The following is a 16,710-nucleotide window of genomic DNA, read 5'->3' as shown; positions in this document are numbered from 1 at the left end:
TACAAAAATAAAATGACATAGTATACACAGAGCATTTTTCACTGCTGCCACTATACAATAAAGGGAGACCGCATGGAGGGTCCCCAGGGGACTACTTTGTGTGTTTTGCTGTCAGTCAGGCTCAAAGGCAGGTATTTCAGAAGATCTCTGTTACACTGACATTTCCTGGAAAACTTGGAGGCTTGTGCTCTTTGCCCTGATCAACATTGTTCTCGCCACAGCCTGCAAACATAGGAGGATTACACCCAGTTTGACAAATGCAATAATTTAGTTTTGATCTTATATTTAGATTAGAATTCCCTTTTTGATGATATTACTCTGATTTCAAATACTGATTGCCTTTCCAGTGATTTTTGAATAAATCTTTACAATTCTCGACTTTTAATATTTCCTTGATTGTGTGATTTGATTCTGTGCACGATGTTGTCTTACAGAGCATGTATTTCATTGTGTCTGGCTTGGAAATGTGCAGCATTTCTGTTTGTAGCCACACCCACAGGATGGACTTGACAATGTATTCAATGACACACACCTGAGTTAGCTTGATGACCCAATGAACAGCTGAACTGGGCTCATTGTGCTCTTAAATGTAATAAAGAAAACTTGTTGTTTGAAAGGGAGTCTTTATTATGCAGCCATATTTTTTGACTCCGCATCTGCATGGAATAAATGTGTGTGTATGTGTGTGTGTGCGTGTGTGTGTCCATGTATTACTCACGTTGTGGGGACAAAAATCTGTTTACACAGTCACATGTAGGGACACACGGTCACATGTGGGGACAAAATACAGGTCCCCACAATTTAAATTATTAGGGTAAAGGCTGAGGATGTCAGTCGTAGGGTTAAGAATAGGCAGATAGTGGTTATGTTTAGGTTAAGTCTCCAGGAAATGAATGTAAGTCTATCTAATGTCCCCACGAGTGATGAAAACCCCTGTGTGTGTGTGTGTGTGTGTGTGTGTGGGAAGGACATAGTGTAAGGTATGACAGCAGCTTTAATGCGAGGTGATGGTTATTTGTGGTATTTTGTCAGGTCTGTGTCACTTCTCTAAATTTGTAATAAAAATGTTTACTTTTCTGGAATAATAATAAGAAAAAAAAAAAGATTGCAGGTACAGCCTATATGGCTATAATGATAAAAACGGGGTGTGAGCGTGTGCCTGTTTGTGTGTGTGTGTGTGTGTGTGTGTGTGTGTGTGTGTGTGTGTGTGTGAGAGAGAGAGAGAGAGAGAGAGAGAGAGAGAGAGCAGTATGTCGTATGTATCCAGTTAACAGCTGGTGTCGGGGCGTTATGACCTTTTGTCTCCCGGCCGCCGGTCAGGTACGGAGAGGGGGGCGGAGATTCACAAGGAGCCGCTTCATATCGGGCTGGTCCCGGCGTGCGGGACAACAAATGGCCGTGAACCGACAGAGAGGGAGAGTGTGATCCAGGTTTCTTCTTTCCCTCAGAGCGACTACCAGTGAGAGCTGTCTCCATGCTCACATAGCAGGTTGGAGAGGGCAAGAGGCGCTCTTTATCCTCACCATCAGTCCATTTTATCCATCTGGCAGCAGAAGAATGGGAGAGTCCTGTTGACACCACGGAGAGATACACGCTGAGACCGACTATGGCTGTGGACGGTAAGAGCGCTCACTATTCCCATCAGTCTAATAAGCTCCACATATTCATAATGAGTTCACAGTGACCTGGCGGTACTTTGAGATTTTATGTCTCACATTAGACCTCAGCAGTATTCACACAATCGTACCATAGGGACATGTGCTTATTCTGAAATGTAATAATAAGGCTTATGTCAAAAATAAATAACTAAATAAAAAAATCGCATTACAAGAGTAATTGTGGTTCAGCTAAAGCGTTACTCTAAGCTCTAGTAAGTGTAGCTGTATGGACACTATATTTGTAATTTGCTTGATTTTGGATTGACCTGCTGGATCTTCATGATCCTGACCAAGATAAACTATCAAAGTTGTTTCTGACAGGATTACAGACTGCTGCTGTTAGGACACAGTTTATTTTCTGTCAGGGTGACTTCAATTTGGCATAATTCACTCTGAAACTTATGAATGCAGTCACAAAGCAGAGCCGAAAAGCTTTTACAGATAAGCGATCCAATGATGCAATGTTGGGGAATATTTTAAAATTCATTGTGGTTAAGGAGCCCACAGATTCTTTGGTGTACTGGAAAAAGAAGTTAAGTGTTTGTCATGGTCTGTTTGCGCTTGATATCATACTTGTGGGCCAGCACCTGCCTCACCTGGATAAATTACCAGCTCAGGAACACAGCAATGAGGCAGCGGTCTTTGTTCCTCACTCTTTTGTTTGACTTATAATGGAGACAAAATGCTGTTGAAGGATGAACCTCAGGACTTCACCAAGGAGGGTTTTTGTTTGTTTTTCTTACAGTAATGTAAGAAAAACCATAACTTGACCATCATATAACCTTCAAACCTAAAGATGCTCAACTGAAAACTGAGAAAATGGAACTATTCCCATGTAAATGCAAGTTGACTATGACAAAAAGTGGAAAATCTAGTTTCCATTTTAGTGTCTTTGTGTTCGGGCTGCAAGTACTGATTATTTACAGATTAATATGATCACTACTTTCCCAACTATCTGATTCATGTTTGGTCTATTAAATGTCAGAAAAAAGTAAAAACTGCGGATCAAAATCCCGATCACATCTTCAAATTGCTTACTTTGTCTGGTCAACAATCCAAATCCCAAAGATTTTCATTTCATTATGATACAAAACAGCTGAAAGCAGCAAATCGTCACCTACTAGAAGCTGGAAACAGACACATTTGGTGGTGTTTTGTTTGGAAAAATAACTGAAACTATTGAGAATATCAACATAGTTAAGAGAGAAATGTTAAAAATTTAAAAAATCTTTATTAGCTGAGGTCACATTCATGCAGCCTCATCTTAAGAGAAATATTACCCAGTTCTCCAGCTTCAGGGACAAAAGCTTGCAGTATTTTTGGATTGTTTGTGCTGCTGCTGTTGTTGTTTTTGTTTTTGTTGTTGTTGTTGTTGTGCAGCTCTCTCTTTCCTCTGCTCGCCTGGCTGGTGTTTGCTCCAGACTAACAAACTTAAGTGAAGCCTAATCAGAGTGTCTCTGAGCTTAAGGGCAGTGTGCGTGTGAAAGCATGTGTGTAATGCCAAGTGTGTTTTCCATCTGTCCCCTGTCTACTGAAGCAGGTTAGCTCTTCATTAGCATGGCTGCAGGTAGGACACTCAGATATGCATATATGCCGAGTGACACATTGGGCTATCTATAATTAATCCATAGTTTACTTTAGCATCATTAATTTACTCATGGCCGGAGGCAGTGACGCCACCCTGACAGTGTGGTGTACCACTTACACTTTAAAGAGAGAGACTGTAGCGCTCTTTAAAGATAATATACAAAGGCTTAACAATCCTCATCCGTAGATGCATGTGAGGGCACAGATTTATTGGAATTTATCTTGTCAGACATTTCAAACATTTCCAAATGTTTTACAGAACTGGATAAATGTTGACTGCTGCTGGGAAAGTAATTAAAAAAAAAAAGAAAAAGAGACACACACAAATCCTTCCTTCTATCATCAAAACGGAGAGGCAGGAACATCAAACCTCTCCACACCGCACTGGGACATCCTGGACCCCAGTTTGTTAACTGTGGATGTTATATGTGGGGTATGCACAGAATAATAGCTGAGCTGACCGGAGATGCTCGCGTAGATTCTCATTCGTCAGGAGGTTGCAGTTTCATTGTTAGGGGGGCCTGCCATCTACAGGCCTGTAACACTATCAATTACAAGGGGTGATCTGCATTTTAAATGGTATAATAGACATTTTTTGTCTCATCTTCATGTAAATTGCTGAGAAAATTACATTTTCCGTCTTGCTGCCTGCCGCACAGTGAGTCACGCTATATAATTATGTTTCCTCCATGTTTGGCTATTCAGAGTGGATAAAATTCATCAGACGCTTGCTTAAATCGCCCAGGACATCTGGCTGTATTGTCATATCTGAGATAAGCAGCCATACAAATGATGTTACTGGGCCACTCTATTGTCCAGTGCACAACATCCAGGAGGGTTTTTTTTTTTCAGAGCAGGAAGAGAGAGAGCAGCATGGTCCAGCCCTGTTCACATCAAGAACAGGCACGAGGGCATTCGAGTGTGCGTGTGAGTCCACTCCAAGAGGCAGGCCTGGCCAAGCTCAGCATGAGGATATCCAAAGATTTGGGCTGGTGCAGAGAATTCCAGGGCGGCTTCCATCCATCCGTGTACTGCTAGACATATGTGCTCACCATCAACCTGACAGGCAAACAGGAGACAAGCACACAGCTGGATCTGAATCCAAAAACAAGCTATTTATTTATCTCACCCCCATGTCTCTCTGAGCATGTGGGTGGATAGCCCGCTGCAGGAGTGTCGATGGTGTCTACATGATGGACATGTGAGTAGGCAGGGGGGCAAACAGGGGGAGAAATGTGTAAGATCATGTCTCCCAGTAAAAGACGATTCAATGGGATTTTGTTTCTTTTAAGAGTATGATGAAATGACACAAAAATAAGAATCACTGATGCCTCCTCTAAGAAAAGTATTAATGGATAAGAATATATGATGAACTTCTCGCATGTAGTCTTCTACAAGATATTCTGTCTGCCTATTTAGTAATAATTACATCCTCAGTGTCAACCTAAGGATCTTTTTTGCTGTTAAGCCAAGAAAGTGCCAACCCGCTAGACTGTTGACCCTTTCCTCAAAACCCCCACAGCACACAAACGCACCCTTTCTTCAGATCAGGCCACACAGTCACGTGCTCAGTCAACTGTGAAATAATTGCCCCTCTCCAGTGGGGTGCTCCTGCTATGCCACAAGATTCCAGTCTGTGCGCATGTGCATATGTTTTGGTCCGCGTGTGTGTTTATGTTTGTGTGTGTGAACATGCAGATGAAGAAGAAGAAGGGGAGCCAGCGGCTCAGTGGGTGGGACGATGGGGGAGGCGGGGGTGTGGGTTGTTAGCTTTACACACACAAATACACCCTTTGTTGTGTTTCTGGCATGTGTTACGTCGCCGGCTGGAGACCGCGTCCATTTGGTGCCATTGGTGTTGGAGCCAAATGTGTTTCTGGCCTCTGTCGTAAAGTAATGCGGTGATAGTGTGTTAACCCTCTTGGTTGCAGTGGCACAGTGGGATTATGCGGGGATCTTATGTGTGTATTTGCATGTGAGAGAGCATGCAAGCTGTTAACCTCTTTCCTCTGTCCATCATCATCCCCTACCTCCTCACAGCAGGAAGTGTGTCACTCAATATAATGCATGGAGAATCCTCTTGAGCACACACGGACACACATCATCCTGTCATCCATCATCAGCTCTCTGATCCAGCACAGCTCTGCAGCTGCACCTGGCCTGAGCTGGATTTTAGACTCGCAGAAAGAGGAGTAAAGACAAAACGGACTGAGGGAAAGGGGAGACAGACAGGGATGTGTTAGTATAATCTGGCGTCTGAAATTCTTTAGATGTCTTGACAAGAGCCTTGACTGGAAAAGTGCTCATAAATAGTTCCCTCAGTTGAGTGACATCTTGAAGGATTTGATTTTTATTACAACTTGCAAAGGAAAATTATGGGCCAGCAAGACTGCACAAAGTTCAGTAGGTCAAAGCTGACAAAGGAAATCAGTCTGCAAACTATGATGGATAAAAATGTCACAATTTGTCTTAGTTTTCTTTTCTAAATATCTGGCTAAACTGAGAGTTTTTTGCACCTTTTTATTCAGATACAATGCAGATAGTAGCCATACTACTGATAATGATGCGTAAAATGTGCAATGCAAATGTGCAAATGGAAAGTAAATAACAGTAATTTAAGTAAAGATAAAAATGCACAATATAGTTTAAAAAAAAAAAAAGCACTGAACACCTATAACATTATCTCCCTCGCAATGCATGGTGGTTGAAAACAAATGATATTGCCTTCTTTCATTCCTCTCATTCTTGTCAAAGGAAAGCACGAGCATTCTGCACAATGCAACTCTACCGCCAACAGTTTGCCTGGACATTCATGTGTGCTGTGCTAGTAGCGGCTAATGTAGATTTGAGCCTCTAGCCACAGTCAGAGATCAGAAATGGGCTACAGAGTGCTGGTAAACTTATGTCTGTCTGACTCCACATCCGCAGATTTTTTCTTCTTCAAATTTATAGTCTTCTGCCCCAACGACACTGCCTCAAGTGACATCACTTGAGGGAAATGCAGCAGTACTCCCCAAGACCTGCAAACAGCCTTTGATGTGTAAAATTGGTGCAGTTCCCCTTTAAGGTTCTTGCCTTTTCTGATGCGTTTCCCAGATCTCATCAATTAAATTGCAGAGCACATGGTTATTACTTTGGCCAAATGGAAATAATGAAAATAAGACCACAATTATAATAAACAGTAATTATCCTTAACTGAACCCATGTGGTTATGTGGTATCTCAGGATGAGGGCACTTGAGAGTGCTCACAAGTAATACAATAATCAATTTCATTCAAAGTCAAATATCCATTCCAGAGCTGGTGCTGATGGAGGACAATTTCACTAAGTTATTGATCTCATGGATTTGTCGCTGCGTCCTCTCAGACTGCCAACTGTTTTGACCTCTAAACCAGCGTGTATGGACAGAGGATGATTCAGTGGATAAACATTTACGCTCTGGTCCTACAGGCCTTTCAGAGATTGATGAAGTGGTAAAAGAGGAGCATCCACTTCGGTATAAATCAGCAGTGGATTAACAGCACCAGAGTGTGGTAGATTTTGGATTCTGTTCTGAGGCGTCGCACTTCAACTGTCTCATCCAGTCTGCCCTCACTGCTAACCTTGCCATCCCTTTAATACCTCCAGAAATGACAAGGCTTCACCGTTCTGATCCGCTGCCCTTGTCCCAGGTCCGACTTCTCCCCCTCCTTCCTCTCCCCGAATTAGAGTGCGCACAGGCCCATATCCAATTTCTCTCCTTTAATTAGCCTTCTGTGCAGGGAGAGGGATCAAGGGAGAAGGGCTGAAAGGGTGCAGGGACGGATGAAAAAGAGAGATGTAATTTTTCTGAAGGATTGCACTAATTAGGTATAATTTCATACAGGGGTTGTATCCCTCATGTACCACACTGTTGTTACTTACTGACTTAATACACATTAACTCTTACTCCCTCTCTCTCTCGTTATGTTTCTCCCTCCTGCACATGCTCGATCAACTTAATCAGTGTGTTTGTGACTTTTAGATAAATTATTTGTGTACTGTTATTTTAGGCAATAATTGTGTTAGTGGAATCATAATCACTCAATTCGCCATTCATGAATATTGTCTATTGTCGCTCCCCATCATTATCATCTGTCCTGGGAAAATGAGATGGTGCCAAACATGATAAGGCCGTGTTCCACTAATATCCTCACGTCCTCCGTCTCGTCCTTGGCCAGATGTCTTTCAGCCTGCAGTTTCAAGGAGAGCAGTCAACCTTTTCCCCTGCTCGCCATCCTTCCCATTAGAGTCTGCTGAACAAACAGTCTAATTAAGTGTGGCCTCGTGTGATAGGGTAAGCTTGGAGCTTTTCACTCGTTGTTAATAGGTTGGCCTGCTCCTCCTACCGAGTGCCGGGGGTCAGTGGAGCCTGTGGTTCGGATTGCCCATTAAACCAAATGGCTAATGGCTGCAGCTAAGACGTAACAAGGCAGACATCCTTGCGCACTCAGGAGCACAAGTCACGTTCATCCACTGCAAAAGCAATTACATTGCCACTTGCAATCTAGAAGCATGATCTGTGGATTTAGCTTATATGCATATACAAAACTGTTTGTGTGTGTGACTTTGAAATTGAACATGTTTTAGACTCATTCCACCATCGGTCATACCTCTTCCAAAAATAGAAATCAATTTTGCTTTCTGTCTTCCGCTCTTATCAGCTTTTTAGCCGTTCCGTTTCTCTCTGCTCCTCCCGCCTATATTTCACACGTCCTTAAAATCATCCTACCTCCATACGGCTCACCTCCTGCTGCATACTTCTTTGTGAACATTCCACTGTCTCCCTCTCTCCCTCCTCTCCTCTCCTGCTGTGTCTCCTGATGTGTGTTGTAATAGTGTCCTGTGAATATACAGCTCTGACAGGGTCTATGGAGGCTGGCTGTCACAGTGCTGCTCAAATGGGCCCTCAATTTACCATGTCAATAGGCAGCCAAGTGTCAGTGTGTCAGCGCCACAGCTGAGTTGGGGAGAGAGAGAGTTGTTTAAATGCAGCGCAACTCTCTCTTTAACCTCTGGAATTAACATTCTCCCGACACTGCTGCTTTTTTCACACATTTCCTGCATTTGTTGTCTATTTTTCTGGTTTCCTCTCAGCTGCACTTCATTCTCACGTCCATCTCATGCTCTTATTTTTTCTGCTCTCTCTCAGCTCTCTCTTGTATAGTATATCTCTATGGATTTACATAAAAAAAAACTCCCCAGTCCCACAATCCTTTGCATGCTCATTAAAAATGTGAGATTTTCACTTCACAGACTTTTCCCTTTCTCCCTCCCAAACTCACTGAGCCCAGGGGAAGCTCTGACTGAGCTATGTATGTAGCAGCCATATGGCGCTATCATGAAATGCCTTACGCCATGGCAAATATATATCGCAGAGATTTAGATCATGCTGAGACTATTTTGATATTTATGAGTAGTTTAATGTGACATGCAGGTTCCTGTTTGCGTGCACATACAATCTGATTCTCTGCCTTTCAGCCACAAATGAGAACTGACTCTGACTCTGATTTTCTTGATGTCACAGCCCAGAAAATGTCCTGGAGGCTGAGCAGAAGAGATCGCTTTTAGCCTAAATGTAACCCACTACCTCATGCTCCCCCCTCCTGACTTCCTATTAAATGATTCATTCTAAGATAGAGATTGGGGCTACGATGCCAGTCAGTCTCTTATACAACATCTACTGATCATATTTTACATATTTCCTGGCTTGGATCTCCAGACCAGTAACTTAAGCTAGAATTCTTCTTGATATCATTGTTTTCCCTTTTCCTTTTCTTTGGATTTGTGGATGCTTTAATCCTTAAATTTGGCCTTTTACTTCCTTTATCAAGTGGTGGGAAGATAGACTGTGACTCTGTGTGCTCTTTGTGTACAATAATGTTCTTTTTAGTGTCTGCACCCTTTTGACCTGATTTTGTTGAAATCCACTGAGACATGTGGCTGTGGTACCTTATCCGTAGATTAGGAGGGATTTGTCCCATATAAGTGGGAGATGGAGGCAGCGGGATGTGATTGCTTAAGTGCTGCATTGGTCACAAAGGCTGTAGGACCGAAAGACCCGAAAAGCTTATAGCGGTACATGTATAGCCACGTATATTTTGACTCATGCACCTGGGGCACAGTAAGACTTTTGCAGATTTTGACAGTTGCTTTAAGGAATAAACAGCCTGTCAGCATCTCAATATATTGCCCTAAAAGCAGCTACTTCTTCTCATTCCACTTCATGTGGTTTTATCTTGTCCTCCAGTCCTGTAAAGATGCTTTTATAGAACTTTGCCTCCGAAATAGTTGTTACATTGAGCTTGGAATGACAGACGTTAAAGTGGTAGCAAGACCAAACTATTGTCGCGGGAGGCAGCCGAGGTTACAGGCCTGTCAGTCAGAGTTAGTGGGGGTGGGCTCTAAGCTGTCATCCCAGCGTTTTGGTCTCGCCCTACATATCAGGTCAGTGGTGCTCTGCAGGCTTTGGGTCCTGGCAGGAGCAAACACACACACATACTTCTGCACACATAACTCAAGCTACATACATACATGCAGTCTATGCGCTCATTGTACACGCGCACGCACATTGGCACTTGCGGGTTGAGTCACTAACTGTGACACAGAGAGAGATTTTCAGCTAGCTGGGAATAAAAACTGACACCGCTCACGTATTGAGTATGCAAGAATCTCCAAGTCAAGAATGGATGGAATGAAAAGCTTTTCAAAACAGATCCGCAGAGATGAGACAGATCTTTCGAAACTTTTTGAACTGGTTTAGAGGCCTCCATAATTGGTGACAGCAAAGTGCAGTTACTGTACAGCGGGATATGAGGAAGGATGGGCTTGAGGTTCACCTAATTTGGCTGAAAGTGAAATAATTAAGGGTTGGATAATAAAGCCCTTCTCTCTTGTCTTCTCTCATCAAAAGTGAAAATGACCCACAATCAGCCAGTGCATTAATATGAGCAGATGTAATGGCACAGACGTGTGTGTGTGTGTGTGTGTGTGTGTGTGTGTGTGTGTGTGTGTGTGTGTGTGTGTGTGTGTGTGTGTGTGTGTGTGTGCGTGTGCAAGACATAGAAAGAGAAAGACGGGGTTGCTCACGCATGTGCTATTAATGTCTCATTGTTAACATGATGTGTCTTTGGGATAATTGGAGTGTGTTTAAGTGTGTGTGTGTGTGTGAGAGAGAGTCCGTACATGTGTGCAATTGTCTGTGACATCTGAGTAGCTGGGTGATAATAAGGACATGGTTCAGTGGAGTGGAAGAGAAAGTAGGAATGAGAGCTGGTTTGGCACCGCCGTGTTGGAACAGAACTGCTGAAATTGCCGTGGCACACGCCATGAGAAGTGGCAGTGTCAGCGTTAACAAGCAAGTGCACGCACAGGTTGACGTGGACGCACACACACTGAGGTTGATGAATTGATTGGTCCGTAAGAAGAGCCCAGAGCAGCCTCTGCTTCACAGTGTTGTCTATGGAACATCTGGCGTCATTAGAAGTCAACATTAGGGGAGTTATCAAAAGGGAGCTAATAGTGTTTGAAAACCTGACATTGATGGCCGCTGTGATGTATTTGCCGCAGCAAATGGGTAAAGGAAGCCATTTCTAAATCACCTAATTACATTGACTATTACTGTAGCGAGTGTTTTCCAAGAGATTTACTGTTGTAGCTGTGGATGTTTCGGTCACACTAATAAGTTTTAGGGGATGAAATTCACAGAGAAACAGACTCGATATATAGAATACAATATGAATGTTATTTGTGTGCTTTGAATTGAATAATAAATTATTTCCATAATTAATTTATCTGTGACAGCTTTTTTTAATTAGTTGATCAAGCTTTTATTCTAATTGTTAATATAGTACCAAAACAATTTTAATCGGCAGGTATTTTGCTAATCCTGCCAGAGGGTGTTGAAGAAACTTTAGTTTTTCTGAAACTAAAGTTGTGTCTGTTCGCTTGAGTATTAAAGGAATATTTCAACATTTTGGGAATACACTTGTTCACTTTCATACCACTCTCTGAATGAAAAACATAAAGCTCCAGCCAGGGGATGGTTAGTTTAGCTTTGCATTAAGACTAGAAACAGAGGGAAAGCGATAGCCTGGCTCTGTCCAAAGATTAAAATAAAATCCTACAAATTTGCAGGGCAAGTATCTCTAAAGCTCACTAATTAGCACATTATCTTCACCTGCCGGCTCTAAATTCACATTTAGTGCGCAGACATGAGAGTGGTGTCAATTTTCTCATAACTCCCCTCAAAGAAAGAAAGGGATTAACAGTATTTCCCAAAATGTTGAACTGTGCCTTTAAAGGAAAGTAAAGGTAGAGAAAACCATGAGGAAATAAGTAGAGAAGGCGTAAGAATAAGAGGAGATATGAAGACAGTGTGAAAGTGTTTAAAGTAAAGGATTAAGAGGGAAAGAGGATTAGAAAGCTTCCTTTGGGATCTCTCGGCCTGGACAAGAAGCTCCTGGTGGGACTTTATGTGTATTCATGTGTGTTTTTGTCTGCATGTGTGCATAAGGGCTACAAAGAGCTTTGATTTGCTTCCTGTTTGATCCCAAACTGCCCACTTTGTACCAGCTGCTGTCTGCTATGTTACCTGACAGCACAGCCTCAGGAAACCATGTGAGTGAGCAAGAACAAATGTGAGTGCAGAGGAGGGGTAATTGGCATGTCCATCTGACTGAAAGGCCCGAGCGAAGTGGCAGTGCAGGAGTGGAGCTGATAACATGGCAATTAAGCTGGGAGAGACAGACCCCCAATCAGCACAGCGTGCTGCAGAGACCTGCAGAGACCCACAGAGACAGTGAGGGCTGCAGGGAGTGGATACAGACACAGGGAGAATGGGCGAGTGCCCCCAGGTGTGAGCTAATTTGTCTCGCTGTTAGACTGAAAACAAGGAAGCTCCTGAAGGGCTTGTACCAAACATGTCTGACTGTATTGTGCACACATACCATTCCCTCTCCCACTGAAGACACCTGCTGCTGCTGCTGCTGAGAAAATCTTGGTTGTGTTGCATCTCTTTCAAAGTGCGCACTTTAAAAGGAAGAAGAGTGCTGGCAAAGTTTCGGGTTTACATCTTCTGTTGCTTGTTGAATTAAGGCATGGAGGAAATGGAGCAGACTTGTTTTATGTCGGTGTTGCAATGCTCCTCTCACCTGTCTCCGTGGTATTGCCTAAGCCTTTCTGTGTGGCCCCCTGCCACAACCTTTGCATCTTCTACCCACCTTTCTTCTTTCTTACTCTTCTCTCCCTCCCCTCTGGGAAAGATTAGAGGCAGACTCCTGGATCACATCACATGGGAGCACAACAAACTTTAGAAACTTCAAACTGCTGAGAAATTTTTCATTTGGCTGACAGAAGCACCACCACCACCACCACCAACACCTCCACCAGCGCAGCCGCCGCCGCTGAGTTGCTGTTTCTAATCATTCATGCTGCATATGAATCTACAAACTTACTCCCTGTTTGCAATTTTCTCTCCCTCCCTGTCTATCTCAGCTTCCAATTCATTGGCACATTTCCCTTCTCTGTCCCCTGTGCTCTTCTCTCTCTCTCTCTCTCTGTTTACCTCTCAGCTTCTGTGGAGCATTAACTTTTATCTTTTTTTCCACCAGCTCTCCGCCCATTCTGTAAGCCTATTTCCTCCTCTTTTTCATCGCTCTTTATTTTCTTTTATCCCCTCATCCTGGTCTCTTTGTGTGCATGCAAGGATGGTGTAGAGCAGATTATCAACTAACTCTCACAACGGTCATTTATTCTCCTCATTGTTTGCAAACCCCTCGGTGCTCAATAACCTTTGTGTTTGTTTGTGCAAGTGTGTGTGTGTCTGTGTGTGTCACACGCTACATTGCTCAGACATTTCTTCTCTAATATGTCACAGAGGTCTATGAGCAATGATACACAGGCGCAAGCAAAGCAGGGTACTTGTGTGATCGTCATGGTTTAAGGACGCTCAATAAAGTATTGAGTGTTGAAACCCTCCACATCCCATCCTCTCACCAGGCCACAGCGTGAGAGCACCACATCGATTTACAGACCACATGTGACAATCGCAATGAACTGTAGTCCATTCTCATTACGGTAGTTCGAGTGTGTGTGTGTTAAGTTGTGCACAGACTCCACTCGGTGCACTCCGGCAAGTTTAACCCCTGCAAATGGCGGCGATGTGCTTGTAGGCTGAGATTTATATCCATGATCAGCAGACAGAGCGTGGTGGATCCCTGCCGGACGGCCTTGCAGGCTATCACTGAAGGTATTTCTGTTGTGAGCTCAAGGAACTAGCATGACATGTTCTGCTTGTGTAAACTGCGTCTTTAATTCCAGTTCAGAAAAAAAAAGATAATGGCAAAAACCTGTTTGATTGCTTGAATCACTTTAGAGTTCATTAGCAGGCCATCTGGCTTATAGCACTTAGTTTCAAATGATCACCTTAAATTGCACTTGAAATCAAAAGATTAGATTTTGCTATTGAAATGCATGCAGACGTTGTTTTGTGGTAACCTGCTAAATTACTTATTTCCTGCTGTTAATTCAGTGTGCGCCTTTATCGGGGCAGTGGATGGAAGATGGATATGGAGTATTTCAGAGCTTTAATATTTTGTACCCAAACATCCGTTAATCCACTCAGACAGATCATTTTGCCACTCAGGGGAACAGCTGTAAACAAACGCTAAATATTTAAAAAGCCAATCTTGTCTTAGCTGAGAAGTTGTGCGCTTCTGTTCATTTCATTCCCCCCTTCATTTTGGAGTCTTTCCAGGAGAATACAGAGGAGGACGGTCCTCATGACAGACCAACTGTGAAGACATTTTAGATCACAGCGTGTATTGAGATTTGAAAGCTGAGGAAGAATGTGTTATTTTTATGTGACAGCTGAAATGACTGTAATTCAACATACACGCATGAGCATAATGCTGACATTCTCTCAGCTTTACTGCACTGACACATGATGTCTTCAATTGTGAATCTGCAAATCAAAGAGTGAAATTTGGAACAGATGTTGAGTTTGATCCGTTAACTTCTTGCATTTGACCTTTCATGGCATTCAACCAATCAAACCGGATATAATTTAGCCTAACCTGTATAATGCTCGCTTGTGGACGCTAATGTCAGTGGAATTTAAAACTGTTTTAACATGCATAAAGTTGTGCTGACCTTTTAATGTAATTTTCCTATTTTGTGCTCTATCTCATCTGACGCCTCAATCCATTTGGGAGGTCCTACCAGCCTAATTTGGAGGCATTTGTCAAAAGGTTCTCATGAGCTGTGCATGCTAACACATTCATCTTCCTGATTTTCTCACCAGTTAGGCTGACTTGTCAAATGATAATTCAGCATCTCATAAACAAGATAATGCAAATGTACACAGATAGTATGTGCCCTTGAAGATCCCTGGTAGTTGGTAGATCCACTGTGTTGATTATACTACGGATGCATTATGCAAGTGCAGCTGAGCTCGTGTTGCTCTTCTGTATGTGGAGGAAGCACACGGTCAAATTATCTAAATGCAGCAGTGCAGCAGTTTGGAAATATCAAATTCTACCAAAAATGTAGAAGCTTCTCAATATGAACAATGCTTGAGTTTTGGTTACCCCACATGATTTCTGGTTTGAAGTCGGACATGTCACATATATATTTAGTCTTGAATATTTAATGAAGGAGAGACATGTTTTTTTGGCCACTAGGGAGTAGTAGAAACAAGCTGTGAACCCACTGTTGACCTTTTAAGTTGATATGACAAACTTGTTAGCAACCGCTGAGTTAGCTCAACAGTTAAGCATGAACACAGTTTGGTTTATGGCAACCTGAACTCTGTGGCTTTTACCCATAAGCCTCATCATCTGTAATGGGAAGTGAAAGGGCCAATGCAAGGTCAGATGATCCATTTAATTTCATTACATTATTACATCATTTAGAATCTTTTTGTTTGTTTGTTTGTTTGTTTTATCTACTAACTGCAATGTAGCTTGAGTGGAGAATCGTGAACAACCTGGACAAGACGTTTATTTATATGACGGTTTCAACTACCACACTACAAACACTAGACAACTGGGGCACTCGTGCACATGTTGAGGCACTCAGCGATCTTGCCAGTCTCCCACTTTGATCAAGCCCGATAACACCTCGCATCCTATTACTCGACCTCGTCCCTCTTCGCCTTCTCCACACCGCTCCGCCTCCCTTCCACTCTGACATTCACTGAATTATCGATTGTCCCTGAGATCTAATCTGTCTTCCTTGTCATCATATGAGGTCTTGGCTGCGAAGGAGAGAAAACAACAGACAATCACATGATCTCATCTACTCATCATTTCTTTCTCCTCCTTCATTTCCTGAAGCAATTAATATTAATGTTCTGCTCTGAAGCCTAATTTTCCGTCTATTCTCTCCTCTGTGACTTGTCACCTTGCCCATTTTCCGCCTCTCTGTTCCTACATTTAACCCGGGCTTCATTCCATGCCAGACCCTTGTATCCGATCTCGTCGTCTGTGTCATCCTTCCTCTTCCTCCTCTTGTGTGAAACATGTAGTGAGTTCCTTTGAGTAGGAGTGGACATGACAGCCAGCGGCCTCGGGTGGAGGAGTTAGGTGGACTGTGTTTGTGTGCCTGCCTGTCTGTGTGTGTGTGTGTGTGTGTTTTAGCTAAAGTGATCTGTAATTGTATGTTCTCTGACACAGTGATGGATAATCAATAGTTCTGTCTGTCTCTGTGGAAGTGCGGCAGGGGCCAGAGAGGAGAGTTAGAGAATAAAAGTCATCCTGTCCTCAATGTCAGACCTTCCAGTCTTTTTCTTTTCTTCACACCACTTCCTGAAGAGAGGAAGCCAAGGTCAAAGTGGTATTTCTCATGCCAGCCCTTGCGGTTCTCGGCTCTGTGCTTCCAGGGTGCAGATGAACCTCTACGGTTGCTCACAGACTCAGAACAGAAACTCCACCTGCGTTCCGAGCTTCACTTTGCATTGTAAGCCATAATTGCCCTGCATTTTAAATCCAGAATTCAGCCTCCATCCACATGGCTGCGTATACAGACCCTCTGCAGCTTTACTCTGATCCACTGGCAAAGACGAAGGCGGACAGGGATTATACAGATGTGTGGATACGCGAGTCCTCATGCTGGCATCGTGAGTCACATTCACGTATGCATGAGCGTGCCGGCAACGGCTAACGCACACAATCATACGCGCAGATTTAGTTGGCAGTTCCCTCGTTTGTGTCCTGATGAGAGTTGGTGTGTTGTTATCTTCAATCAGTCTGCATTGTGGATGTCCATTGTTTACTCCCATTCCCCTATCTGCGTGTTCCCGTGACGCTGATAGTTTGTGAGAGGTAAACCTCAGCCCCAGCCTCTGCGACAGTGTCTCATGTCAGAGCGGGTAATAGACTGCAATGCATCATGGGAAAAGCCCCTGGGGTTCTGGGTTTTATATTTATTTTTAAAGCTTCAACCTGAA

At 43.1% G+C, this 16,710-nt stretch overlaps 1 protein-coding gene across 1 annotated transcript in view; it reads left to right on the top strand.

Moving 5' to 3' along the window:
• Positions 1-1,225: 1,225 nt before the first annotated feature.
• Positions 1,226-16,710, top strand: part of LOC143327701 (sterile alpha motif domain-containing protein 10-like) — a 46,926-nt gene continuing 31,441 nt past the window's right edge. The window contains exon 1 of the mRNA XM_076742190.1: positions 1,226-1,619. Coding sequence (XP_076598305.1) covers positions 1,607-1,619 — 13 coding nt within the window. The 5' untranslated portion in view covers positions 1,226-1,606. The remainder of the gene's footprint in view (positions 1,620-16,710) is intronic.

The sequence above is a fragment of the Chaetodon auriga genome, chromosome 10, assembly GCF_051107435.1.
Source record: "Chaetodon auriga isolate fChaAug3 chromosome 10, fChaAug3.hap1, whole genome shotgun sequence".
Classification (NCBI taxonomy): domain Eukaryota; kingdom Metazoa; phylum Chordata; class Actinopteri; order Chaetodontiformes; family Chaetodontidae; genus Chaetodon; species Chaetodon auriga.
Note: the sequence above shows the minus strand (reverse complement) of the source record. Positions and strands in the feature narration are given on the sequence as shown.